We start from the raw sequence: 27,427 nt of genomic DNA, 5'->3' as shown, positions 1-27,427 counted from the left end.
GGTTCCTGGACTCTTTCTTCAGATCTCTATAAAAACTGAGCAAAGTCTTCTCTGTCCCAAAGATGATGGTCAAGATGAGCTTTTACAACAAAAATGATACTAAGCTAAGCCAAGGAGTCAAAGGCAGAAAAGGCACTGGGCCTGGTGGTCCAGTGGTTAAGACTCCGTGCTTCCGCTGCAGGGGGCGCAGGTTCCATCCCTGGTCGGGGAGCTAAAATCCCACACGCTTCCCACCATGTGGCCAAGAGAACTGTCTGCCTTAATTTTTGTCCTTTTCTCCCAAAAGTTTGTAAAATGCCTACTGTGCAAAAGGTCACAATGCCAACCCTGGTGTGCGGCATGGTCTGGGTGGAACTTTCGGGGTTGGAGAAAGGGATGAATTTACTAAAGGCAGACTGCTGCTCTGAGGCCCGCCAGCAAGCCAAGGCACGAGACGGGGCAGCAAGAGGAAACGAGCTGGACATGTGTCACCCAGGAGCAGTTCTGCAGTCGGGCTCTGGGTGCCTGACAATTAACGGATATTGTCAGATTTGCTAAGAGGTGGATTCAGCAATGACCAGGGAGGGGGCGGGGGTGGGGGGTGTGTGCAGGCAGATGAGGAAATGTGCCACCCACCTCTGATCGGCACTATCAGTTTCATATGCTCTGTTAAAGGCGATCAAGGGTTCCCAGCCTCTCCTGAGATCAAGAGGATATGGCGATTATGAAAATAATAACAGTTTTTAAATTACCTAAATGTTCTAAGGGAGCTTTGAGCTCTTGCTTCTGATGGTGTTCAACACTCGCAAGAGGGAAGGTACAAAACGAAAACAAACTGGGAGACCACAGGATCCTCAGTCTGAAAGGCCACTCCAGGGCTACTTAAGCCAAACAGCCTCTGTGAGTTTCAGTGGTTAAGCGAGTCTGTCCTCTGGGTGGCATTCCAAAGGCATCTCCTTCGCATGGGCAATAACAAGAAGGACGGTACAGCGGGCTTCTGTGTGAGACTGACTGTTTTTGGGGGGAAGAGCAAGAAAGAAGGAAGAGAAAAGCTCTGCTCTCATCATTTTTTTTAAACAAAAACTGCCTACAGACACTGGTGTGCGGTGCCAAGTTTGTTAAAGTACAAGTGTAATTTACTTTTATATAAACAGAACTTCACAGAGCTATCAGTAGGTTCCATTTCAGCAAAAACAAACAAAAAAAAGAAGCTGCAAAAAATAATTATAAAACATATGGTGCAAACCCCGGCTGTGTTTATTTTATGACAGTTAACATTATTTACAGTGTGATCTGGTCAGAATTAATACTCAAAGGGTTATACACAAAATATGCCCCATTTTTCTTCTTAACCATGCACGCCAGCAGTTCTGTCAACCCATCTAAATGAATTTGTCTAGAGAGCTCTTGGATTACCCTAAAGAAGTCAGTGATATTTTTAACATATTATTTTATTCAAAAGGCTTGAGTAAGTACCACCTATAAGCTACCAGTAGCAATACAGGAAGAAGCTCAATCTCTCTCTCTCTTTTTAAGTAAGAGGAAAGTTTGACAAAAAATGCACTTTAAACCCTGCCATTAGCTGCATCAGATTCTTTCACTGTACACTTCATTATCTCAGCTGGTGTTATTAATATATATTAACGAGCTTAAAAGATCCCAGTTTATTTTCTTCTGTAGGAACACAGCTACTCTGCTGTACAATACACATTCATTATCGATACATCCTGTTGAGAAAAACTAATGTAAACAGCTTATCCTTGCTACTGGAATGGCTTTTGGAGGTACTGACTACAGAATCTGACAAATGGGACATCACAACAGGATTTTTTTCCCTTCACATGTTTAACTGAAAGGTTTATAACAGCCAAGAGACATCGAAAAAGAAAAAGCAAGAATTAACAATAATTCTTGCAATAAAAATCTTACATGTTCCCCAGCTCTTTTTATGAAAAGATTCTAATAGTTTCTTCCCACTGAAGACATATTCATATAAATACCAATATTTATGGGACCAGGTGGTGCTTAGTAATTTAAGTTGCAAGAGAAAATGGCTGCCTTGCTTCCTGGGCACCCAGACCCCAAGGCGCCCTCCTCCAGAGAGGGTGCTGGTCACACCTATCCTTCCAGCCCCACCAGTCACAGGAAACAGCTTCTTGCAGTGGTGTTGCTGGAGCCAGATAGCACCCCAACAGAGCTGACTGTTAGAGATTTAGGAATGTTTTTAGGCTGGTTGTCAAACACAGACATCATTAAAAGTAAAACTGTATAAACTTACAATTAGAAATGACATTAAAAATAAAGGTAACAGATACTCAGAACTTGTCATTTCATCGACACTTTACTATTACCTGTGCTCTTGAGATTATTTACTTCTCTTTATGTTTTGTATAGTGGAAATCTTGTATAAAAATGTGCTACTACACACCTCTTCCCAACCCTGTGTTCAGAGACTTGTGCCTAGAGGCTGAAATCAGCCACGGTGGGCTATTTTCATCACAGGAATCAGCCAACACTGCAATTTGGGTATTTTTAAATTAAGAGAGCTGTTGTAATGCATTTATCAACATACAACTAGTTTCTGCTGAATAATAGATGACTGTCTAGTTTCAAAACTTAAGACTTCATTTGAAAACATACGTTTGTTTAAATTTTATAATCCCATCTGTACCCGTTTGGGAAGGAGAAGGAGAAGAGGAGGAGATAATTTTGCTATGACAGATTTTTTAAAATAACTATAAATTTTATTTGGATCACTTATTTTTATGAAGTCTTGTAAAACATAACATGGAGCATGATTTCCGGATATGAAAAACATTAGATATGACAAATGAAATATACGATTTGTGCCTTGGACAGGAAACACCCTGCACAGCCTCTAGAAACAAATATAAAGATTATAAAGTCCCAGGCACACAGGTTTAAAAAAAAATTTTTAATGCCTGGATTATTCTGTGTTTATAATAAATTAGTAAATGAGATTCTAGCCACTGCAACTCTTTTTGTATATTTTTAAAAATCTGTCTGTTGATCTATGATATAAATACACCTAAGGACTAAAGTATAGAAGACTGAAATAATTCTGAATCAAAGCCAATGAAAAAAAGACAGCTTATAGGTGTTAAGGTTTAAGAAAAGTTGAGAGCTAAATTATTTTTGCTTAAACATGTAGCAGTGTCTGTTAAGATGGAAATCAGGATGAATCAAATACTCATATTCTTAAAACCAAATCTGAATAAGAATAAAAATCTGCCTATTTGTATTACATGGTACATTCACAATCTCATTTTTTCAATCTCTAGTGTATAAACTTAAAATAAACATTACATTTTTCAACATTGCAGCTACTTGTAAATCATCTACTAAAAGGAAGTATATTGAAACTAGCAGACCATTCAGAAATTTTACAAATGCCAACAAGGAAAAGAAAGGCAGGATAAATATTACTAGAGTTAAAAATGAATGTTTTATAGATCTTCCTATAGGAGCTGGCAAAATTTTATAGAAGTGAATTTTATTAGAGAGAAACACAGTCTAAAAATCAAATTTTAAACAGCCGCTCTTGTGAGTAATATAGGACATTACAATGTAACAATAAAAAATGTCTGACTTCTAAAATTTGCTTTTAAAGACATCTAAATCAACATAACACAGACAGACTTTGATTGTGACCATTAAATAAATCAATAATTATGTAAGTGCTTTTTAAATTTTTAGCTGTATACTAAATGAATAATTCTTATTTAAAGATAAACAGTACATAATGTAAAGAACCCTAGATGTGATACCAGAATATCTAAATTTAAGTACTCAGTTTTGAATACTGTTAAGTTTTTTCACTATCACCAGCTCTAAGTTCTAGTTTAATAACATGTAAGGCAAAATTAATAATACTTGCTTTATTAGATCTCATCAGATCTCCATGCTAAGTGAATCAGTACAAGTGAAATCCTTTTGTAAGCTTCAAGTGCTCTGAACCCCAAGAGCCAATGAACAAGTTCTTGTTACTCTATTTATCAGCTTAGTGGCTGGCAGGGCAATCCACTCTGAGTTAGGAAAAAATATTTCTTCCTTGATCTAAGATTTTGGAAGTCTTCCTGTTTTAGCTTCACAGTAATTGAGATGACCATGAATAAAAGAATCACACGAGAGTAATGCAAGAACGGAACATCTAACTAAGCCACCTAATTCAATCCGACTTATACCTACAGTTGTAAAACCACATTGCTTTGTTAAAAAAAAAGAATCAAGACAAGATCATCTTTAAAAATCCGCCTGTCTCTCTCTCCATTATTTTCCCTTTCCATATCCTCTCTTTTTTAACTGACTATAATATAAAATTGAAATCTATTTTGTCATTCATTATATAAGTTTATGTAAACTAGTCTTAAATGATAAATTCCATATTTCTTTTCCAGAAGAAAATCATACACAAAGTTGCTTTTTTCCAAGTTCCTCTTATTATTTTCCTTTGTAGGTAAATCATATGCCCTTAACAACAACAACAACAACAACAAAAATGGTTGTTCAACCATGTCCAAACTCATTTTCTATTCATTTAACAGGGGGATGCCCTGTATATATTTTCATAAATAATCTAGACATGATTTCTAAAAAAAAAATTACATTATGGAGGAGTTAAACCCCAGATTATGAACTGGATGATTAAAAAAGATGCAAAATTTTCATGCTCTGGCTCTGAAACCTGGAGCATAAAATGCTTCAGAAAGGAATACTGGTATTACCAAATTTTTACTTTTCATCAAAATTAACATACTTTCAAATATAAAAATATTCTCAAAGAAATACCTATAAAACTAAATTCTCAAAAGTCCTAGGCAGATGTTAAACTCTGAGAGATGAAACTAGGACATCCAAACTTTGAAACATTTTGCTTACAGTGAAGTTGTCCACATGTTTTTAAAAGAGATGAAATACTTCTAGTTACTTAATCATCTTCACAAGGACTAGGGTCAAGAAGTCACTGCGACGAGGTCGTGACTGTTAAAGCAATAGATTTAAAAAAACAGGAATTTCAAAGACACAGTCTCATTTCATATTAATGTTTCTGGACAAAGAAGGGGGAATTGTTTAAGAAGCTACACAGATGTCCTATGCTCACTGGGAACATAGATAGGTCCAAAATCTCACCAGTTCTTGAGATTCCCATATACTCAACCTCAAAGCCTGGAATCAATCTAAGAGCACCTTCTCCCCTTCACCTACCAAATTCAGTCAGCAAGTGGTTTTATCTAATCCTCCTGTTTACTCTCTCTGCCACCACCCTAATGCCAGGGTTATTTCTACTTGAACTACTGTGACAGCTTGCAACTAGAGAGTCTGCCTTAGGGCTCCCTGCTCCTTAGTTCTACATAGATACCACTACCAAGTGAAGCTGCCTAAGGCACCAGTCTGGTGATCAATTATTGCAGGACATGTGGTTCAGGCTTCCTTCTGCATATGTCTGAAAGTAATCACCTCCTATTCCGGCCCTAGGCTTTGCCACATGACTTACTGTGGCCAATGCAGTACTAAAAAATAGGAGGCCAGCAGAGACGTTTTAGAAGTGTTCACACATGTGCACTTGCCCTCTCCTACAGCTCTTCAGCACTCTGTAACTATCTGCACATGAATAAGACCAGGCTCACTGGCTCAAGGATGAGTTATACTACAACCAATTGCCACCTCCATGTCCCAACAGACAGCCGGTACCAACCCAACAGCCAGATGTGTAAATGAGGCCACCCAACACCAACCAACCCACTGCTCCCTCCATCCTGTCAATTACCAGTTCACTGCAGAACTTTCCAGATGACCAACACTCCTGTGAACACCAATAACACAGAGGTTGTTTTAAGCCACCATGTTTGGGGTGGTGTGTAAGCCGGCAGTGGCTAACTAATATAACTCATAACTTACTTAACAAGAATCAACTTCCATTGAAATGAAACACTGTAACTTGCTGATCAACACCCTTGGTACTCTGGTTCCAGTCTACTTTTTCAAAACTCTCCCAGTGTTCCTCTCCACAATTCCATTATTTCATTCTTACTGACTTCATTAAAGGCATGTAACATTGTGTGAAAGTACAAAATGTGGATGTTTATAAAGGCCATCTAAAATACCCAAGGTAAACTTTCCCATTGTGAAGTCTGGCAATTTCTTTTCTGCAGAAAGTCTTAAAACATTAATAAGTACGTGAATTTTTATTATATTTCAATCAGTGTTTTGGGCCTCATAATTTAAAATGCATGCAAATAAACTTTTGTCTTTGTGTTCCTTTCTTTTCATAATCATGAATTGCATAGCCTATTTGACATGGAGGAAAAAAATATTCTTCTCTTTCTCTCAGAGTCCTGTTTTTAAGTTCTGTCCACAGAAACAGTAACATTAATAAAGCTCTCTATTTTTATTCCATGGATACTTCATAGAATTCTAACTCATGCTAATATTCTAGTTGAAATGAAAAGATGAATCTTCACATTTTCATTCTTTCCCCCAAATATTTATTTGGGAATGAAATAAGAGAAAAATTTGGAAACATTTTTGAAGCCAAAGTTTGGGTTCTGTTCTCAACTAAATTTTTATTAACAAAAGCAGTTTTTAATCTGCTTATATTGCCTGTCTGTTTTACACACTGGTCTTCATGTCCCTCAAAGTTAGTTCAGCTTTATAGAGGGAACTTCCTCTATTTGATATATTATTTTTATTGAAACTAAATATTTCAAATATGACACTTAACCTATTAGCATCTCCCAATCTCACAAACTACGCTGCACACAAACATGAACTATAAAGTGAAAATTACATGGCATCTTGCAGAGCTCATCCTAAGCAGAAAAATACTCCTGAAACACGTTTAGAGGTTCTAGACATCACATAATTACTTAGGTTTTTCAACTACCTACTCCAGATAAGGGAAGATGGATACTGCACTCACGTTTGCCCTGGAGGAAAATTTGCTTTAATTCTGTGAACATCATTTCCAAAAGAATACATATGCAATGACTAAAAGGACTACCTTCTTGATATTTTCTATGAAAGTCTGATGTTATTCAATGCATAAGTACATTCAGTCTCCTTCCATCCCACTCAAAACACTGCAGAAGTATTATTTGCAAAACTTCATAAAGTGTTCTTATATTTAATATCTGCATAGTTTTCTTTCACAAATATTGCTGTAAATAAGTGAGTAACAACAAAAGAACCCTAATCTTCAAAGCCCTCCTCAACATTCAGATAATATTTACTAAGTGAAACTGATTATAGGATCTGTGTGTCAAAAAATGAAACAGAATACCATAGACAAATAACACTTTCCTTTTGTCAACATATAACACTGGCATTTAAATTCTACCATCTTGACTTTCTGTTAATATAAAATAACATGTGAAAGAAAAGGTATACTTATCTTTCATGAAGAAACCCAATCTAACGTTTTTAGCAAAAGTCAAACCTTGACTAAAATAAATGGCAACCAGACTCATAAGCAAGACATACTTGACCTGTGGCATAAGCAAATCTAAAAAGTTTGTGAAATTTAACCTATCAGACACTTTTCAGGTCTGGGAACTTATATCCAAGATGCTGTTTGGGCCTTCAAAGCAATCTGCTCAAGTGAATAAATCACACATGAAAACCCTATACTAGAGCACTCTTTATAAAGTTCCTTTGTAAGGAGTATTCCCCTTCCAAGGGTGTTCCCCTTTCAGGTCCCAGACACTTTTCCATATGGGAAATATAACACAGGAAAGCTTCCTTCCATCTGGTGCCTTGAAAAACATTTATGAAGAGATTTTACTGAACATCTTTTGATAATCTTGATACTCCAGACATCTCTTTGTCAGAGTCAACCTAAAATGTGAACCATGGAAATCATAATTTATACTAATAGCCTGGATCCAGGTGTAAGGTGCAAAAGAGAGAAAAGAGAGGACAAAGCAGATGGTATGGTCAGATGGATGCTCGTTATTGTGCGACTAAATATGAGACTACTTTCCACAAGAAGGAACTATTGGTACCAGACTATAATCATCTTAATTATATATATATATATATATATATATATATATATAAAATTTATCAAGTAAGCAATCAGATGAACTAAAATTCTATGAAGGAAACTAACAAATGGAATACAGACTAATTGCAAATTTGATGTTCCTTATTTTAATAGACAACATACTTTAATATAAAGCATCTACATTTTAACTGGCCCACTTACTCCCCAAGTGGTGTTGGCAAAAGTAATTCCATGCAGATTTTCTGGTTCTAACTGAGTGACTTTCTGGGTAGTTTTTGCAAAATGATCCTAACAGGGCTTTAAATGACCATCTTTGGATTCTCAGGAAAGGGGAATTCTAAAAATAAGCTTTTATTAACTTGTCCAAACACTTTTGAGTTAAGGAATTGGAAGGAAATGCATCTTTGCTACTTAACTTCTTTCTGTGATCTAATAAACAGGTGAGTTTTCTGACAGCATAACTTCATTCATTCAAACTAAATGTTTTTAATTCAGAAAGTAGGGGCTGGATTGTTAATTTGGTTTAGTCAGTTATTAATTGCAGAGTTTAACAGTACAAGCAAGACAGTTAGGAAATGTTTAAAATCCTTTAAAGCATTAACTTTTCAGGTTAAGTCGGAAATATGTCCAAAGAGTCTATTTACATAAAACTCATTATTGCACTGATGGCAGATCATGTGTATATATACTTCAGAAAAGGTACATTAATGGCATCTGCTTTCTTTTAGTTTAATCAGGGCCCCAATCTCCACTAAACTGAGAGCTTTAACAGAGGGTCATGGTGCCTCTCTCTTCACTTGAAACTAGCTACCACTCAAGTAAATATTTGTCCAATGAATATATTTTCCTGAACCCTCAAAATAGAAAAACAAAAGGAAACACATCCAACATAAAGGAAAATTGTCACCCAGTGAAATGTTTACATAGGGATGGTGGATCAAATTTGAAACAAAGTACATACTAAGTGAAGAGAACACATCATACTATATGCCTTAAATTAGTGGTGGCTCACTGGTAAACAATTCGTCTGCCAGTGTAGGAGATGCAAGTTCAATCCCTAGGTTGGGACGAGCCCCTGGAGAAGAAAATGGCAACCCACTCCAGTACTCTTGCCTGGGAAATCCCATGGACAGAGGAGCCTGGTGGGCTACAGCCCATGGAGTCACAGAAGAGTCAGACACAACTTAGTGGCTAAGCAACTGCTTAATTAATTTCCATTCTCCACCTCTAACTTGCCTATAAATTTTCTGGATTTACTTACCCACAGTTTTAGCCAGATGTATGCATTAATTTTTCTGTATTAAAAATTAGTGGCCATAGTAAAAGAGAGAATTTTCCTTCTGTATCTGACCCTCCTACCATACAACTATTCAACATGTTTTTCTCTTATAACTCAAAGACACAATCCAAAGTAACAAAAAATTAATCTGAAGTTCTCAAACTTGCAGAAATGGATTACAGAAGCAAACTTTGCTTATAAAAATTTTAGTTTCAGGAAAATACTGGACTTTTACTATAAGGGGACTTCATGGTTGGAGAAAGATTCCTGTTTAAGTACTGAAATAATAAAATCATTGTTTAAACACTATATGCTTGAAAATTTTTTTTTATTAATCCAGCTGACCTACTCATCAAATTAAAATGCTAATATTTCTCACACCACATATGAAAACATGCATATTATGATCAGGTACATGAATGCATGAGTCTCCATGAAATTAAAACAGAAGCATCTACTCCCGACAAACACCAAGAATTACCTACAACTTTGATTTAAAGTAAATTGAGTATTTCTCAAATTTTTAAAGTAATTTTTGTAGGTGCATTTTTTGAAAGCCTTATTGGAGAGGGTTGTCCAGACACAAGCTCAATCGACTACAAAAATGCATAAGCAAAGGAAGTTAATGACCTTGCTTAATTAAAATGTGAAACTTCAGCCTCTTAAATTCCATGTATACGATTTTACAGGAGGCTTCAGTAAGTCACTCTCTTGACAAGAGCATTCAGATTGCAGAGAAGGCTACAAAGGCGTTAATGACATTTACCCCTCTAATAAGAGCTGTTCACACTTCATGGTTTTTCCTTGTTATTGCTCAGGACAGACACTAGCACCTCATTGAAAGATCAGTGCTGCAAGGGAAAAAAAGGCCCCTGGAGACACCTCAGACTTGAGGAAAAGCACTAAATCAGGTGGTGCTACATAGATGACATGTTTGATTCTCAAGGGTTCTCACTCACCCTATGGCCATGGATTTGAGGCAGTTAACACACAGCCAATCAAAACCCTCCCCCACTCCCAGAAGACAAGGCCATCCTCTTCTGTAGCAGGCAGAATGAAAGCTAGGGAGAAAAGAAAGAAACTTCTTTCAGGTGCCCTAGGTCTGGCAGGATCCAAATGTCTTGTACTGCTTCTCAGTTAATCTCCATCGATGTGGGGCTACATGAATAAAACACTGACCTTTTCACCTAAGAGACCACAATTTGAATCCAATGTAAAGTCACCGGAGAATCAATGGACAGAGGCACTCATATTTTAAAGCAATAAAGCACTGCAAAAAGGGAAAGGGGGAAAAAGGAGTTTTTTTTTGCCGTGGTTTTGGCCACAGATTCAACCCGGTTTCCCTGGCTCAGCTATTATGAATTGGATCTCTGATTCAGAATTGAAAAGCTCCCAGCTCTGCCCCTATGGATCTCGAAATCTGGCACAAGCCCATGGCTACTGCAAGAAGACATTCCCTCACATGTCAATACGTGGAAAAGCGATTCCTGCCGGTGATGGAATGATGGCTGACTCAATGGAATATACTCAGCGTGAACTCTTATTCTGGCAGAGACCACAGGACACAGAGACAAGGAGCTCTTAATTACTCTTTCAAGGGGAATTTCAGACTGCTTTGTTGTTAATTTAAAATTCTAAACCTGCGTGCATACTTTAAAAAGAAGCAAAGGAATGAACCAATTTAAGGAGCATCCCCAGCTACCTAATTCTGTGTCTTATCAACACACCATAAAATAAACAGGCTTAATATTGACGGATACTCTAGAGGCAAGAACCTCTGGGATAGATACTCTATGGTTTAAATGTCAATGTCTCTGAAGCCTGGCCTAACCTGACCATAAGCCAATATCTTCAGTGGTCTGTACTCCAAACATTCTCCTACTTATTCAACTAAGGATCTGGGGGAAAAACTGCCTGTTGTAGACAGTATTCCTTCAGAATTGCCTCCCAAAGAGCATGCACTGAGCACCAGTCTCGAAATACCGCATTTACTCAACTGCTATTTTTAAAACCAAAAATGAAAAAAAAAAATCCACAGCAGGAAAAACATATTAAAATAAAAATAGAAAATACAGTAACCACATTACTCATACTAACTAGAAAGCTGCCTCTGACACTATTATTATGGCTTTGTTAAAGAGAGAAAATTATACGAGAACAAGGAAACCTCTCCTTACAGACAGGACCTTCAGTTCTCAGTCTCTAAAAAAATGCTTTTCTGAGGACTAGAAGTGAGAAATACACAGTAAATTGCAGACGAGCTTTGGACAGTAAATGCATGCCAGTCAATATCCCCTTTTCTTAATCTGGGGTCTTATGTAACATGGTCTGTTGTGGCCATGCAAAGCATCGCGCTATTGAAACAGAACTACACACTGCAAGTCCCTTGTTCCACGTCCACCCTGACTGAAATACAGAGAGAGGGCAGGGCAGGGGGGCACAAGAGGTCACTGAGTTGCCACCAACAAATGAAAACACTTCTTCAGAAGCAACAGGACCTCAGCGGGCAGTTTCTAAAACAATTGTTCTGGAAGCTGCTAGTCAGTGATCCACCTTTTTAAATTGGAGGGTTATTAGCAACAAATGTCAGGTCTGTGAACCAACAGAATCACCAGTCACTCCCCTTAGAAACAGAAGGGGATGTAAACACCAGGTGAATGAAAAAGAGCTTCCGATCAACAGGTCCGGGCTTGGTCTAACCACACTCACCAACACATCAGCTCAATGGAGCTCTCTCCCACAGTTCTCTACAACACAGCACTCTTCCTGCATGGAAAAAAGTTTGTTCCATCCCTTCTACTAGGTAACAATATCTCTCTTCTTTCTGAAGAATCTCCTCTTTCAACAGGTCTTCCTAGAGTAATTCAATTTGGCAGTGGTCACTTTAATTCTGCTAGCAAATGTATTGGCCCGCATTCTACTTTCCAGCTGCTGCTGGCAATACCTCCACGGCTATAATACATGAATCAAATAAGTATATCTTTATTTATGTTTGTCCCATCTGCGCAGATATAACAAAAGCTTCCAGAAACCTGCATAGATCCTCATCTTACTTTCCACTTTTCATAGCTCTTTGTGATCTCACGTATGAGCATCTGAAATGTAGGTCACTCCAAAGAAACAGATGGAAGGCTACCATCGGGTCTTGAGAATGTGCCCACGATTTCTGCTATAGTCATGATAGAGCTCAGTTCCTGTGCAAGGCCCTCTCATTCTCTACCAGCCCCTTCTGTCAAATTGGGTGAAAACATTGGAGGATACTGTAGCTCAAAGAAAATACATGGACATGTAGAAGAATGACAAAGCTCTGATGCTCTAGGAACTTAAGAAGTTTTGGAGGGTGCAGAATAGGAAAACTGCTTGCCTTAAGGAATTAACACATACTATACTGAGCGCTATGGAGAAGGCAATGGCACCCCACTCCAGTACTCTTGCCTGGAAACTGCCATGGACAGAGGAGCCTGGTAGGCTGCAGTCCATGGGGTTGCTAAGTGTTGGACACGACTGAGCGACTTCACTTTCACTTTTCACTTTCATGCATTGGAGAAGGAAATGGCAACCCACTCCAGTGTTCTTGCCTGGAGAATCCCAGGGATGGCAGAGCGACTTAGCAGCAGCAGCAGCATACTGAGCACTGGGGCTTCCCTGGTAGCTCAGCTGGTTAAGAACCGCCTGCAATGCATGAGACTCCGGTTCGATTCCTGGGTCAGGAAGATCCCCTGGAGACGGGATAGGCTACCCACTCCAGTGTTCTTGGGTTTCCTTGGTGACTCAGATGGTAAAGAATCGCCTGCCATGTGGGAGACCTGGGCTCGATCCGTGGGTTCGGAAGAAAGCTGGAGGAGGATCTAGGCAACCCACTCCAATATTCTTGCCTGGAGAATCCGCATGGACAGAGGAGCCTGGCAGGCTACAGTCCACGGGGTCACAAAAAGTCAGACACGACTGGGCAACTAAGCCCAGCACAGCATGCTGAGCACTGGGGCGTCCCAGGGGGCACTCGTGGTAAAGAACCCGCCCCAGTGTAGGAGACATAACAGCGTGGGTTTGATCCCTGGGTCAGGAAGATCCCCTGGAGGAGATGAATTTAACAAACTACTTCCTTTTATCCTCAAAACTCCATCATGAAGGTATCGTCAGGAAAATGAGGCTTACAGAAACTATTTCCTTTCTGCAAGACTAGAGAACTAATGGGTTGTAGAACTGAGGTCTGGACTCAAAGCTCAGACTACATTTTCTATTTTAAGAAAACCCAACAACTTTCCACTTTAGATTCAACAAGGAGCATGTAAGAATGCTGTTCTGGAGATCACAGGGTTTAACTGATGTCATCACAGAGAATATCAATTTCAAGTAAATCTGAATTGGTTCTTACCACAGCAAATAGCCAGTGAGACCTGGGCTCATTTCTGCTCCTTTTGTGCAATACACAAACCCTCCCTCCACCTCCCACGGGCACAAATCCTCTTCTGGTAGTTGCTGCATTCCACTTTAGAATTTGGTGAGCTATTTCTACTTTGCAAGGGTAAAGGGAGGAGTATTTTTATTTTAGCTCTGAGTACAAAACATCAAGCTACGTCCTTGGATATAAGGTGTTTATTTTCACTGCTGTTCAAATAGTTAAGAGCTTTGGCCAGGGTTTCAAAAATCCCTGTATTCCTTTTCCAGCTCTGACCCTGCCTGAGAGGCCTTTAGCTACGATAACTTTAGAACCAGGGATAATAGTCTCTGAAACTCTCTCTCTAATAGGGAGGTAAGGAGGATCACTGGGATAATGTCTGTAGAATAGTCCAAGCAGTCGGGAAATCAGACACCATAAATATAGTACATGGTCCTGAACCATCTACTTTTGTATATCCTTGCCAAAGACAGGGGGGATCTTGACCATTCACACCTGCAATCCTTCTTGCCTGAAAGATTCACATATTGTGGAAATGATGCAAAGACCCCTTACATGATGGTGGTGATAATCTGATCTTTAGCTGAAATCAAATAATTCCTCCTATCTGTACCTTCTTATAGCTTTGAGCTTAATGCCTATGATTTATTAATAGATGTTTCTCCATGTGAACGAAGGCTTCCTGAGAGATCTTTTCTTGTGTACTCAGCACAGAGTAATTTATCAATACAACTGGCTATTTGAAGGACTACTTAAATGAATGTATACCTAGATCCATTTTCTGTCTGTTTCAGAAATTTCCTCAGAAATCTCTCAGGTCAGATAATAGCCATTAAAAAGGGCGCCTATTTTAAGTAAATTTTACTTCATGCAATGGAGTGAAAGCCCAGAGACTCTAATCATTTAAATAAATTCACCAAGTACTCATTCATTCTGTGCCAGGTGCTTGGAAGGGTATTGAAAGAGTTGATGAAATCGAGAAATGCAAAAGTAATAATAGTCATAAATGGAATAAGTCATTACTCAAAAAAAGTTCACATGTATATTCACACACAGTGTAGTAATGGTTAGTATCAATAAGAGTGCTGTGGTCTACTTATTGCACTAAGGACTTTATACATATCATTTCATCAACCGTTACAGATGAAGGCGCTAAGGTACAAATATGTTAAATAATCTATCTTAGGTAATAGAGCTATCAGGAGGTAAACCAAGGTTCATACCCATGTCTGTTTTACTCCAAAGTCCAAAATCTTTGTCAAGATCCTCTCCTGTCTCTTACTTGTAATCACGCATGTACCATGTACATATATACATGCAAATCTGTGTGTATGTATGTACATGCACAGGTATGTATGTACTATTTATCTACAATTGAATATTATCTACCTTTTCACCTGACTGGCTGGAAAGACACCCTGTTCTAAGAGTCATGGTGGAATGCAAAGCATTCAGGATTTAAATCTGCTTTATACACACAGCTCTAAAATGGTCAGGCCGGCAACAGTCTAGAGCAGCCTATATCACCATCTTCTTCATCATCGTGTTAACAGTTAACAGTTACTGGATATTGAGCAAGCAGCATGACTAAAGGCTTCATGTGCATCATCTTATTTTATCTTCACAATAAACCCATGAGGTAGTGAGTATCCCTGCTTTACAGGTGAGGGAGCCCAGTCTGAGGCTCTATTTTCACACGTCTAGTAAGACCTGGATCCAGGATTCAAACGCACACATTTGCCTTAACTACACTCATCTTCTGCCCAAAGTTTCCCTGGCTTAACTGTTTACAAAGCAGGCAGAATGTGGGCTGTTGCACCACACATGAGGGGCGCTGACCCGCGGGCCTTCTGCAGGGACGGAGGCACCACCAGAAGCGAATGCCCGGCGGGACCAGGGTCCCAGCTCCCCCAGTCACAGGGCCCGAGTCAGACGTAAGCTCTCATTAGCGACACGTGGAGCGAAGTGACCCACTTTCAGGCCTGGTCCATGAAAACCTTCCCCACCGCCCCTCCACCCACACTCTCTCGGGGCTGCCATCAGGAAGAGGAAGCTGTAGTCCCAGAGAGAGGCAGAGCCATAAAATGGCAGAAGCCCTAAAAAAAAAATTTTTTAAGCAAAAATGTTAGTCAGTCAGTCGTTTCGCTAACTCTGTGACCCCATGGACTCCCCACAGAGCCCACCAGGCTCCTCTGTCCATGGAATTCTCTAGGCAAGAATACTGGAATCGGTTGCCATTCCCTTCTCCAGGGGATCTTCCAGACCCAGGGATCGAACCCACATCTCCTGCATTGCAGGCGGATTCTTTACCATCTGAGCCACCAGAAAGGCTCTAAGTTAGCCCTCAAATCACCCCAGGGAGGAAAGAACTCATCACCCAGGCCATCGGCTGAGAAGGAGAAAGAAATTCCTACTGTGTTAGCCCACGAGGATTTTATGGTTTATTTACTATAAGAACTAGCACTTATCCCAGTGATAATAGCTAATGGCTAAAACGTACTTCCTATCTTTTACTAAGCATCTGACATCTACAGAGAAACATGCTGAGCCTGGAATGGACACTGTCCAGCTATAACTGGAGAGACCCAACTCTATGTACAGATGTAAATGAAAGTACCAACTGGAACTAGGGTTTACAACATGATTTCATCCACATTATTTCATCGTTTCACCATCCAAAAGGCAAGAGAAGTATAAAGGGTTATCTCAACTTAGAGATGAAGAAACCATGGCTAAGAAGGCACATTTTCCATGTTCACATAGATAATCGGTGGCAGGACCTAGACTTTGGTCCGATCTTCTTACCCAGCACCCAGTTCCGCCTTTACCATCCAACCTGATATCCTTCTATGGACCAGGAAAGAGCTACTCTGTCTCTGCTCCACTCTTGGCACATGATATAGTTGAAATCTTACTAATTAGGTATAAAATCTTCGGTTTTTTACACTCAACTACAAAAGGCATGTATCCCTGGAAAGGTTAGTCAAAGATGAGCATTGACAATGAAGCATTATTAAGCATTAGATCTAGAGGGAAAGTTTGGGTCATGGAAATCAGAAAACAAAGGGAAGCTGATACAGGTGGAATATCAGGAAATAGGCAAGAAAAGGAACCCAAAACAGAACCAATTTCACCTAATTTCACTACTGAATATTTCTCCAGCCTTCTATGTTCCCCAAACCACACCACTTTGAGCTACAAGACAGTCACATATTACAGCTTGATAGTCTTACTGCTCACAGAGTCAGAGACCCACATTGGAGTCAGATTTCAAAATTTCCTCCATCCAGTACTTAGCAAGCACTATTATATGCTAGTGGAGAAGGCGATGGCACCCCACTCCAGTACTCTTGCCTGGAAAATCCCACGGACGGAGAAGCCTGGTGGACTGCGGTCCATGGGGTCACTAAGAGTCGGACACGACTGAGCGACTTCACTTTCAATTTTCACTTTCATGCACTGGAGAAGGAGATGGCAACCCACTCCAGTGTTCTTGCCTGGAGAATCCCAGGGATGGGGGAGCCTGGTGGGCTGACGTCTATGGGGTCGCACAGAGTCGGACACGACTGAAGTGACTTAGCAGCAGCAGGAGCATTACGTGCCAGGCTGGGAGGCAGGTTACAGTGATGAACAAGAGGTAAATGGTTCTTAATTCTCTGGAAGTTTTGCTAATTAACAGCTTCTGTGATCAAGGAAAAGTCACTTGACCTCTTTGAGCTTCAACAACTACAAAAGTTAATTCACTGGCAATTCCTACAAGAGGGTGGTATGACAGAGAGGATTCAAAGAGCAAATGTATGTGAACTTGCTCCACAAAGGGCTGTTTAAATCCAAGCGTTTGCTTAATATTGATGCTGCCTACTACATGGTTACCACAAAACACTCTTGGCACATGATATAGTCGACACAGACCACTAGCTAGGGAGTGTTGGGGGGTGGAGCTTCTGTTTCTCTTTTTCCTGCCCTCAGTGGCCCAGCTGCTGTTACAGCCTTTGGTCCCCAGGACACCTAAAGAAAGATGAAGGGCCATTGTATCAAGTGAAGTCATTGGATATGCCACGGGTTCCAGTGAAACATCAAGCTATGTCAAGTGAAGCAGAATTTTTTACCCATTCATTCATTTAACAAGTATGTAGTGAGTGCCCTGGCTTCATGGCGTTTCTGAGAGAAGAAGCCAGGAAAAAGCTTTTGAACCATTGACTTATTTTAAATTGCACTGGAGCTTGAGGGATACAGAATTCTGAGAGACAACCATGTGAGAAAAGACCTACAAGGGATAAGCGGGACTGAATAAGGTCTCTGTGAAAAAGTGGGACTCTGGTGGGTAACTAATGAGTAAGAGAGTCCCGGCGGAAGAACCCACACATGCAGGTGCCACAAGATGAAGAAGAATTGAGTGTGCTCAGGAATGGAAGATTTCTGATGAGCTTCACAGAAAGAAGCTATGAAGTGAACAAAGTTAGTGGAAGTTACTTATCTAACCTTGCAAATCACTTGCTCCAGAACTTCTCAGAGCCTTTATTATGCTAACGTTATCACAAGACCTGGAATCAAGGTTGCCGGGAGAAATATCAATAACCTCAGATATGAAGATGACACTACTCTTACAGCAGAAAGCAAAGAAGAACTAAAGAGCCTCTTGATGAAAGTGAAAGAGAAGAGTGAAAAAGTTGGCTTAAAATTCAACATTCAGAAAACTAAGATCATGGCATTCAATCCCATCACTTCATGGCAAATAGATGGGGAAACAGTGGAAAGAGTGACAGACTTTACTTTTTTGGGCTCCAAAATCACTGCAGATGGTGACTGCAGCCATGAAATGAAAAGACACTTGCTCCTTGGAAGAAAAGTTATGACCAACCTAGACATCATATTAAAAAGCAGAGACATTATTTTGCCAACAAAGGTCTGTGTAGTCAAAGCTACGGTTTTCTCCTGTAGTCAGGTATGGATGTGAGAGTTGGACTATAAAGAAAGCTGAGCACTGAAGTATTGATGCGTTTGAACCATGGTGTTGGAGAATACTCTTGAGAGTCCCTTGGACTTCAAGGAGATCTAGCCAGTTCATCCTAAAGGAAATCAGTCCTGAATATTCATTGTGAAAAACTGAGTTGAAGTTGAAACTCCAATACTTTGGCCACCTGATACAAAGAACTGACTCATTTGAAAAAACCCTGATGTTGGGAAAGATTGAAGGTGGGAGGAGAAGGAGACGACACAGGATGAGATGGTTGGATGGCATCACTGACTCAATGGATATGAATTTGAATAAACTCCGGGAATTGGGGATGGAAAGGGAGGTCTGGCATGCTTCAGTCCATGGGGTCACAAAGAGCTGGACACGACTGAGTGACTGAACTGAACTGAACTATCACAAGACTCTAAGCAAAGGTTCCAGAGGAGTTCCTCCCAATGCTTAAGTTGGACCTCCAAGATCATTGGGCCCAGATATTCGAGGAAATGTTCTCCTAGAGGGTTGATTGTTCTATTAGTTCTGATTGTTTCAAGACACAGGTGATTTGAAATGGGCATCACTGCTCGTTCTCTCACCAGGCTGCTGACACCTCAGCTAATTACTTGGAGTGTCTGATATGGCTCCCTGAATCCTGGCAGGACTCATTTTGCAAAGGAGGAGATTTCCACACATGGGCTGGCGTATGAGCCCAGGCAAGTCAGTTACACGTTCAAACTGCCAAAGAGACTGTGTGAACACTTGATTTTTAAATGATTAAATTCAACAGTGATAAACACCCATACTCTCACTTCCTGGGTCATAGTCAGGGAAAATGGGGAAAGAACAGGATACTGCTTTTACCCCTTGTCAATAGATCTACCATGAGATATAGACTGGAAATAAGAATGACTCTTCAGCAACAGAAAAAAAAAATACCTCATGTTGCTTTTTTAGGATCAGATTGCCTATTTCTTCCTTTTTCTGTTGTGTGGGAAAATGCCTAAAATTTGCTTCACTTTTCTGGCACTTTCTGAATGAACACTTTAATCGGTATACTGGAGAATACTGGGTTCTTCACCTTTAAGATACCATCTGGATTCTTAACTCACTGAAATCCACATCATGCTCTGTAGTTTACAGCCCGCTAGTTAGCTTATGAATCACACAGATAATCGTATAAGTGTAAAGCAATTTTACAGAAACAGTACAGGATTCTTAAAAAAAATGCCAGTCTTTTAAATAAATCTGTGGCACTACTACCATCTCCCTTTCTCTTTTAGTAACCTCTTCAAACAAAGAACAGCTTGCAAAGGACAGTTTTGAACAGCCAGCCCCTCTTTCCCCTACATCCAAAAATTCAAAATCACATCAGATACTGCTATAGATACTTTTTCGCCATTCAAAAGTATTTCTGAAACCAGAAGCGGCTGTGTTTATATATGAGGGATGTAGGTTTGGACCCAGAGAGAGTTAAATTAATATCCTGGCTTTACCAGTTCAACTTACAGTACATCTTCATTTGCCCGGTAACACAATCTATAGCCAACTGCTAACCAAGTCAATATGTGGTAAGACTAACAGCCACCCTAACTTGCCTTGATAATTATTCTCCTTTAACTGACATAATATTCAATATACTGTTGTTGAGAGCAATAATGCTAAAATTGATGCCTTGAGGGCTACAAGACAATTGAGTTTTAGCCAGATAAAATGACTTGTACACTAATAGTGCATTATAGGTTTCCACAACCTTTGGATGCACATTTTATAGTCTAGCTGCTCAAATATGTTACATGTAATTATATTCAAAGTCTTCTGAACATACCTTATCATTACTATATATAATTTTAAAAATAACTGGCCAATAATCAAACAACATGGCTTGAGAGAAAAAAGGTGTATTTCTAAATAACCTATTTTTTTTAAATGAAATTATCATTGTCTCACTACATAAGTAACAGCGTTATGTGCTTCAACTTCTTGCTTTTTTCTTAAACAGAATTGTTTACACAAGAAACAAGTAGATGACAAACACTGAATAACAAAAAGCATCATTTAAATAAAATTCATATTACATCAATCCTACCAATAAAACAAGACAGAAACTAAACATAGTGTTCCTCTAATGTAAAAATCATCTGCAATTTTCTCAAAATGTCAATTTTAGACTCTGAGAAAAAAGATTATATTAAATTTGAGACTTTGTCAAAATTGCCATGAAATTAATGAAAATTACCTATAATTTAAGAATCACAATAATTGAAAGTGTTTCTTCTATGTAGTACTTCACCCCCAAATTAGAGACTATAAATATTAGTTAATGGCTTTGTTGAATTTTCCTCTGAAATTTCACTTCTCTTGTAATTCATATTTTTAAATCTGAGGCCTTCATACAGAACAAAATGTGGAGTATATTTTCTATGCCTGCCCTAGAGTTATGTTGAAATACTGAAAAAAATAAACACCTAAGTAGTAATTTCAAATAACACAGAACAGGCACTGTGTTCAAGGCAGAACAATAGGATTACACCCAGAACAACTAGCAGACTCTGTATTCATTGCCATCAAAATGCCACGGTTGTCATGACGGCGAATCATCACAGTCATGCACGTATTTACGTGCTTCCATAAAGAGGCCATACGTATGGTCCAGATAACTTAGGCAAAAACAGACAAGGAGAACAAAAGTAAAGCACTGGTGACAGAACTAAGCATCACAGTGGAGGCAGTAAAATGGGACCAGGTTGGGGAATATTACTGCAATTTTTTAATAAAGGAGAGTACTTAGCCACTGACAGTTCCATTCAAAATGCTGCAAGAGGTTTGTTCCTTCCTGTAGGGTAAAATCCATCCCAAACGGACATTAACAATCCTATGTGGAAACCACTAGAGAAAGACAAGGCACTGTGTGCATCTCTAGGCTGGCAGGAGCAGGGGCTGTGAAACTGCTTCCACACTTGTTCTTTCTGGCCTCTTCCTCCTGGACCCTGGGCCCCCTTCCGGCCCCCCTGACCACCCAAGACTTAACTCTCCACTCACCCCAGTGAAATGTCACCCTCCCGAGGCATATGAGATAATGCTTGTGAAAGTCTTCTATAAACTGAAAACGTAATATATAATTATTCCTATTATCAGCATCATCTCATCTTCTGAGGGCCAAATTCCCCATGCCTTCCAAGTTGACATCTCACTACAAAATGATTCTACGCTAACTAAGCAGTCATTGGAGCAGACAGGTGATACTACCTTCTCCTACCTTCCCTCTTTCTTTACTTCCACGCAGGCCCCTGGTCTGCTCACTTGCCCTGGCTAAAACCTGGTGGTACCACACGGGAGAACGATAGGAATGTGTGTGTGTTCATGCCAGGTTAAAGCAAGGGCGAAATTCAATCCCCCTCAACCCTCACTCATTACACACCAAGCTGGCAGCCTTACACACATCACAGGCTGGTTTGGGGAATCAACAAGGCTGGCAGAGCCAAAACTATTTTTTTTTTTTTTGAAGGGTCAGTTCTCCTGGTATTATTCCCCATGAGAAATTTCAAAACATTGCTTCAGATTCTACCTTCTCCAACTGCGATCTCCTTTGGCAAGAGGGAGTATCTCTTCATCGTCCAGTGTGGTCTTTTTGGATCCTGGGGTCTCCCAACATGCTGCTTTCAACATTTACCCTTCAAGGGTCGTAGGAAGACAGATGGCCATAAAAACATTTCAGAGGCAAAGTACACAATGCATAACGACTTAGGAGATATGGCAAAAAAAATAAAAAATAAAAAAGACAGAAAAGGCAAGGAGCCTAGGGTTATGGGGAGTGGAGGCTGCTGGCCTTCAGAAAAGTCCCTTACCAGACCCGAGATGCCCTTGACACAAAGAAGGGGCTCAAGCTGGAGGAACAGCTGCTGTGAAGGCCAAGTCTATAACCAGGTCTGCAGGTTTTGGAATGCAAGGGTTTACTGGTTACAAAAGCAGGGAGTTTATTACAGAGGTTACACAGTTTTTCCTCTGATTTGGATGAAGAAGCAATAAATGGTTGGGGTGCAGAGACCACCAAGGAAGTACCAAACCTACCAGGTTAAGTGTGAGAACGAACTCTGCTAAACCCAGATGAAGAGCAGTCTCAGACTGCTGCACACCCATCACCCACCTCTGAGCCCTCCCTTTCAGAGGAGGCTTCCAGAAGACTCAGGGAAGCTGGGAGGCCCATGTTGTAGGGAGAGGGAGCTGAATTCAGAAGAATGCAAACAGAGCAACCCTAAGCAACAGGCCACCATCTCCCTTCTAACGTTCACCACGGAGCCTGGGTGCCGGCCGGCTGGCACACAGTTCCTGCTTTCCAATCCCCTGCCCAGCCCGCCAGAAGGACCACGTTAACCAGAATGGGGCATGCATGCCTGGGCCTGCAGGGGCTGGGAGGGAGGGCAGGACTGGCCCAGGGCTCCTACCCCAGCCCTCCTCCAGCTGGCCCCCGACACCGCCCTGGCGCCTCCCCCTACCTGAAGGATGTACCCCCGGACGTAGTCGCGCAGCGTCCAGCCCAGGCCGTGCAGGATGTGGAGCACCTCCTCTTGCTTCAGGACGCTGAACAGACGGTCCAGAAGGATCTTGAGCCGCACGGGCACTGCCTGCGTGCCGTAGAGCATCAGACTGCTGATGTCGAATACCACGTTGGACTGCACGATCTCCACCTGGGTGGGGTGGTACAGGTGCTGCGTGCTGAGCTTGTCCAAGGCTGTGGTGGTCCCGCCGGAGGTCCAGGGGCAGCAGGAAGGCACAGAGAAAAAGGAGAGGGCGGAGATAAAAGAAAGGAGAAGCCAGTTACTGGAAGTTATGGGGGGTTGGGTCTCCATTTCTGTACCTGGATGATAACTGAGACAGGACGGTGTAATACACAGTGCTCTTGCCACCTCCTCCTGACTTGTCTGTGTTTTTGTATTCCATGTGTTTATAAATTACAGACAACAACAAACACAAAAGACACTTGGTTTGCAGGAAGAGCCACCGCGGAGGCTTCTAAATGACTGTGGCTGGCACTAAAAACCCAATTAATTTGCTAATTGAACTATGGCTCAACCCAAGTCACCATGGTGTCCCCCGTCCCTGCAGCAAAAGGAGGAACACATTCACAACTGCCAACTCAGGCCCCAACTGCATGTTCAACCAGCATCACTTTTCTGAGTAGAGATTCACCCCTTCAGATACCTGGATGGCTTGAAGAGGAAGAGGAGGGTGTTCTTTGGACTTCTAGGGGTAAAAGGTTAATCCAGAGGGAATAAGGAAAGCTGACCTCTGCGGGGCAGATGGGGGCTGGTCATGTACCTTGAGCTGAATTAGCTAAGAGGAATTATTCCAAGACTCAGTTCTCCAAAATTCCCCTCTTGCTGTTTACCCGTTAGTTTAGTGCTAAGTTATTCAGAAGAAACAAACAAACAAAATAAGAAATTCAAGTCATAAATAGGTATTTTATTAACAGCTGTGATAAAGGGTTTAGTATGAGATGAAAGCAGAAAAAAATGACTAAAATCTAAGTATGAGAATTTCTGTGTATTTCAGCTACATCATCTCAGCACAGAAAACTGAGGAAGACCATTCTCAGAGTAAATATGTTCAATGGAACTAATATTTCAATAATTAGGCCGTCCTCGCCTCAAATTTGAGAAACCACATTTCTGCCCTAGCTCTGAAAGCCAGATAAGGCTATACATTCTCATCTCCATCCTTATCTGAGCTACTGAGAACTCGACTGCAGATAAATGACATTTTAACTCAGTTTCTCTAGAGTGACCCATTAAGATACTGTCCCATCCACAGGGCTCAAAGAGATGCTGCAAAGATGACTGCGATAATGAATGAGAGGTCCTTTGAACTGAAGAGAAGGCAAAAGCACTGGGTCAGCTGCCAGAATTATACAGATATGACCTTCTAGAGATTTCAAGAGAGAAACACGCGAGCCTGAAAGACGCTCACCTAAATGGGCATCAGACAACAACCGCCGGGCTCAAATCTGCCTAATTCTACCTGCAAGGACCCAAGGTTTCTGCAAGTTCTAACCACTGTCTGGTTGAATGCCTCAATCACTCTTCCCAATAGCTTCTCCCTGAGTAGTGCAGGCTGCCATGGATGCACACACTGAGCAGCTCCTCTTTTAACACACCGGTATTTCTGCATATTAATATGACTATTTAAAAGTACACGCACACACACACAATTTTCCGTGTTTCAAGTGTATTTTTTCAGGGCTCCTCCTCCACTCTCGTTTCCTCCTGACTTGTGGTCACTGGAGAGTTCATGTACTCTTGATAAATTGCCTTCTTACATCCACAGTGTAAAGGCCCTTATCATTTACCCGCTGGCTTCATTCAACACATTTACTCCCAGGAATACTTTGTCAAAGAGTTCAGGTTTCCTCATACTTCATTTCTTGCAGCTGATTTGTCTGATCTTTCCTATTCTAGTGGTTAAGTCAACTTTGAATAAATAGCTTTAAAAATTAATTTAACGTTTGGGAAAGATAAGGGATTCAGAAGCCTAGGGACTGAAGTCTTCTCTCCCTCCACAGGGCATTTAGACGGCAGGAAAGAGGCATTATCACCCCTGCTCTTCTTCAAGTACAGCTTAACCACTCATCTTCTGAACAGTGGCTGCTCTGTTTACAGAATCCAGCATCCAGCTTGGGTGGACTCTGCTCCTCCTCCCTTCCCCTTTATCAAACTCCTCGTATCAGACCCTTCACAAAATATACTGCTGTGACCACAGCAAGTATGAAATCCGGGAGGGTCGGGTAGAGGGGACATAAAGTGAAACCAGACCTGATTTCTGTCCATGTGACCGGCGCCTTGTTATCTACACACTGAATATATGTAGGGGTGTGTACCAATGTGTTCTAGGACCAGGTGTAAAGTTTCACCCCTCTCTCTTTCCACTCCTTAAAAAGGGCTGGCAGTTTTAGAGGATGAAGAGGACTAAACTGTTGAGGGTACAAAGAGAGGTTGTTCAAAGAATTGAAAAAGCACAGGTAGAACAGATAAGGCAGAAGTGTTTCCCTAGATACACTTATGAGACCATCAGAGAGTAAGAGTATTCAAAGGACATCCCTGGTGGTTCAGTGGTTAAGTATCTGTCTTCCAACACAGGGAATGTAGATTCCATCTGTGGTCTTAGGAAACGAAGATCCCGCATGCCGAGGGGATGCATGTGCTGCAACTACTGAGCCTGTATGCTACAACTAAGACCACGCAGTCATAAATAACTGGACGAATAATTTTTAAGAAAATAAAAGGATATTACTGATCGTTTAGCATGCCACATGTTCAGAAGTAGGAATTCTGTTGTAAGCCACATAACTAGACAGTAGAAGTCAACAAGTTTTTGTGTAAAGGGCTAGACTGTAAATATTTTAGGTTTATGGGCCTTGCCTCCAGTTTCACAACTACTCACCTCTGCTATTATAGAGATAAAAGCAAACTTAAACTAATGGGCATGTCTGTGTTCCAATATAATTTTATTTACACAAATAAGGGCCTGGCTTACATTCTGGGTTCTGATATGAAAAATAAAAGGGTGGGCCAAACAGTTAAAAAAATCAATATTTGATAAGGAAAAAGCTCCTAGTGTCTGATTTAAGCAGCGGTTATCAAGGAGATGAGCCATAGAGGAAGGCTGGAAAAATTAAACTGCCCAGTTTGCTGATGTCAAGTGCAAATTTCAGCATAAACACATCATCAAAGATTATGCTCAAATGTCTTGAATGAAATCAAAACTTTCTGCTTTATAACTGGTGGATGGTATTGAGTCACCAAGTTGTCAACAGCTCTAGGGGGATGTCTCCTTGGTCAGCAAAGGGTTAAGTAATGATTTTTAAAATTGTCATAGTAACAGTAAACTGAGAACTGGACTCTGCCTAAGGTTATGCTCTTCCTATGTCTGATTGTGGGGGACTCAAGACTGGAATTCAGGCAGGTTAGAAATTTGAGCCAATAGGAATGGAGAAGCAGGGCAAGAACTTGTTCAGCAGGATGGAGTGGGAAAAGATGGTCTCCTACCTTTATGAGCTATGGGCCAACCCTCTGTTAAGACTGTCCTATACCAACTGTTTTGCCAAAATTCCTTTTTCAAATGAAATCTTTACTGGAAATTGGACATAAAAGTATATGAAAGTGAAGCTACTCTTGGTAAAGCTTGAGTGGACATGAATTTAACAACTTCCCACTATGAGTTACTATCTCTTCCCTTCCTGTTTAAGCATCTCAGTGGGACCCCTAGAGTTCTCAGAAGCACAGTTTGAAAAGCACTTTTCTATACAATGAGATGATATCAATTGTTCCTCCCGCTGTGCTTCCCCTTCATTCTGGGTACGGAAACCACATTTCCCTTCAGGGAGCCCCTCTTCTTGTACACTCAACCATTTATTTCATAGAATGGAATATTTCTGAAGCCAGGCCTGGAAAACCAGTACCTCCCAGTTCCTTGGCCACAAAAACCAGTTTAAGAAAGGGCAAGTGACCTAAGTCTGAAGAGCGATATTGAATCCAGGGTTTCAGTTAGAACTGTGGGGAGTTCTCCCTCCTTGAAATCGGTAGTTGTCAAATATGCTTGGGAATGAGAGTCACGTGGAGGACAGGTGGGCTACAGAATGGCTGGAGAAAGACTAAAGACTGACAACGCTGTTTGAACCAGAAGATACAGTTGCAGAAGACACAGTTATGTTTCAGTTACAGGAGCCAACAAAAATCTCTCTCCCTTTCTCTCTTCCTATGTCTGCTGGAAGTAGGATTCTGTAATTTGTATCTAAGAACC

The 27,427-nt window shown here is 40.6% G+C and overlaps 1 protein-coding gene across 12 annotated transcripts in view; it reads right to left on the bottom strand.

Moving 5' to 3' along the window:
* The window catches only part of BNC2 (basonuclin zinc finger protein 2), a 460,748-nt gene that overhangs the window by 110,403 nt on the left and 322,918 nt on the right, over positions 1 to 27,427 (bottom strand). For all 12 annotated transcript variants that reach the window (XM_065907673.1, XM_065907672.1, XM_065907675.1 and 9 more), the window contains one exon: positions 23,128 to 23,363. In XM_065907673.1, the coding sequence (XP_065763745.1) occupies positions 23,128 to 23,363 (236 nt within the window). The remainder of the gene's footprint in view (positions 1 to 23,127; positions 23,364 to 27,427) is intronic.

This window comes from Muntiacus reevesi, chromosome 17 (genome assembly GCF_963930625.1).
Source record: "Muntiacus reevesi chromosome 17, mMunRee1.1, whole genome shotgun sequence".
Lineage (NCBI taxonomy): Eukaryota > Metazoa > Chordata > Mammalia > Artiodactyla > Cervidae > Muntiacus > Muntiacus reevesi.
This window is presented reverse-complemented; position numbering and strand designations above follow the sequence as displayed.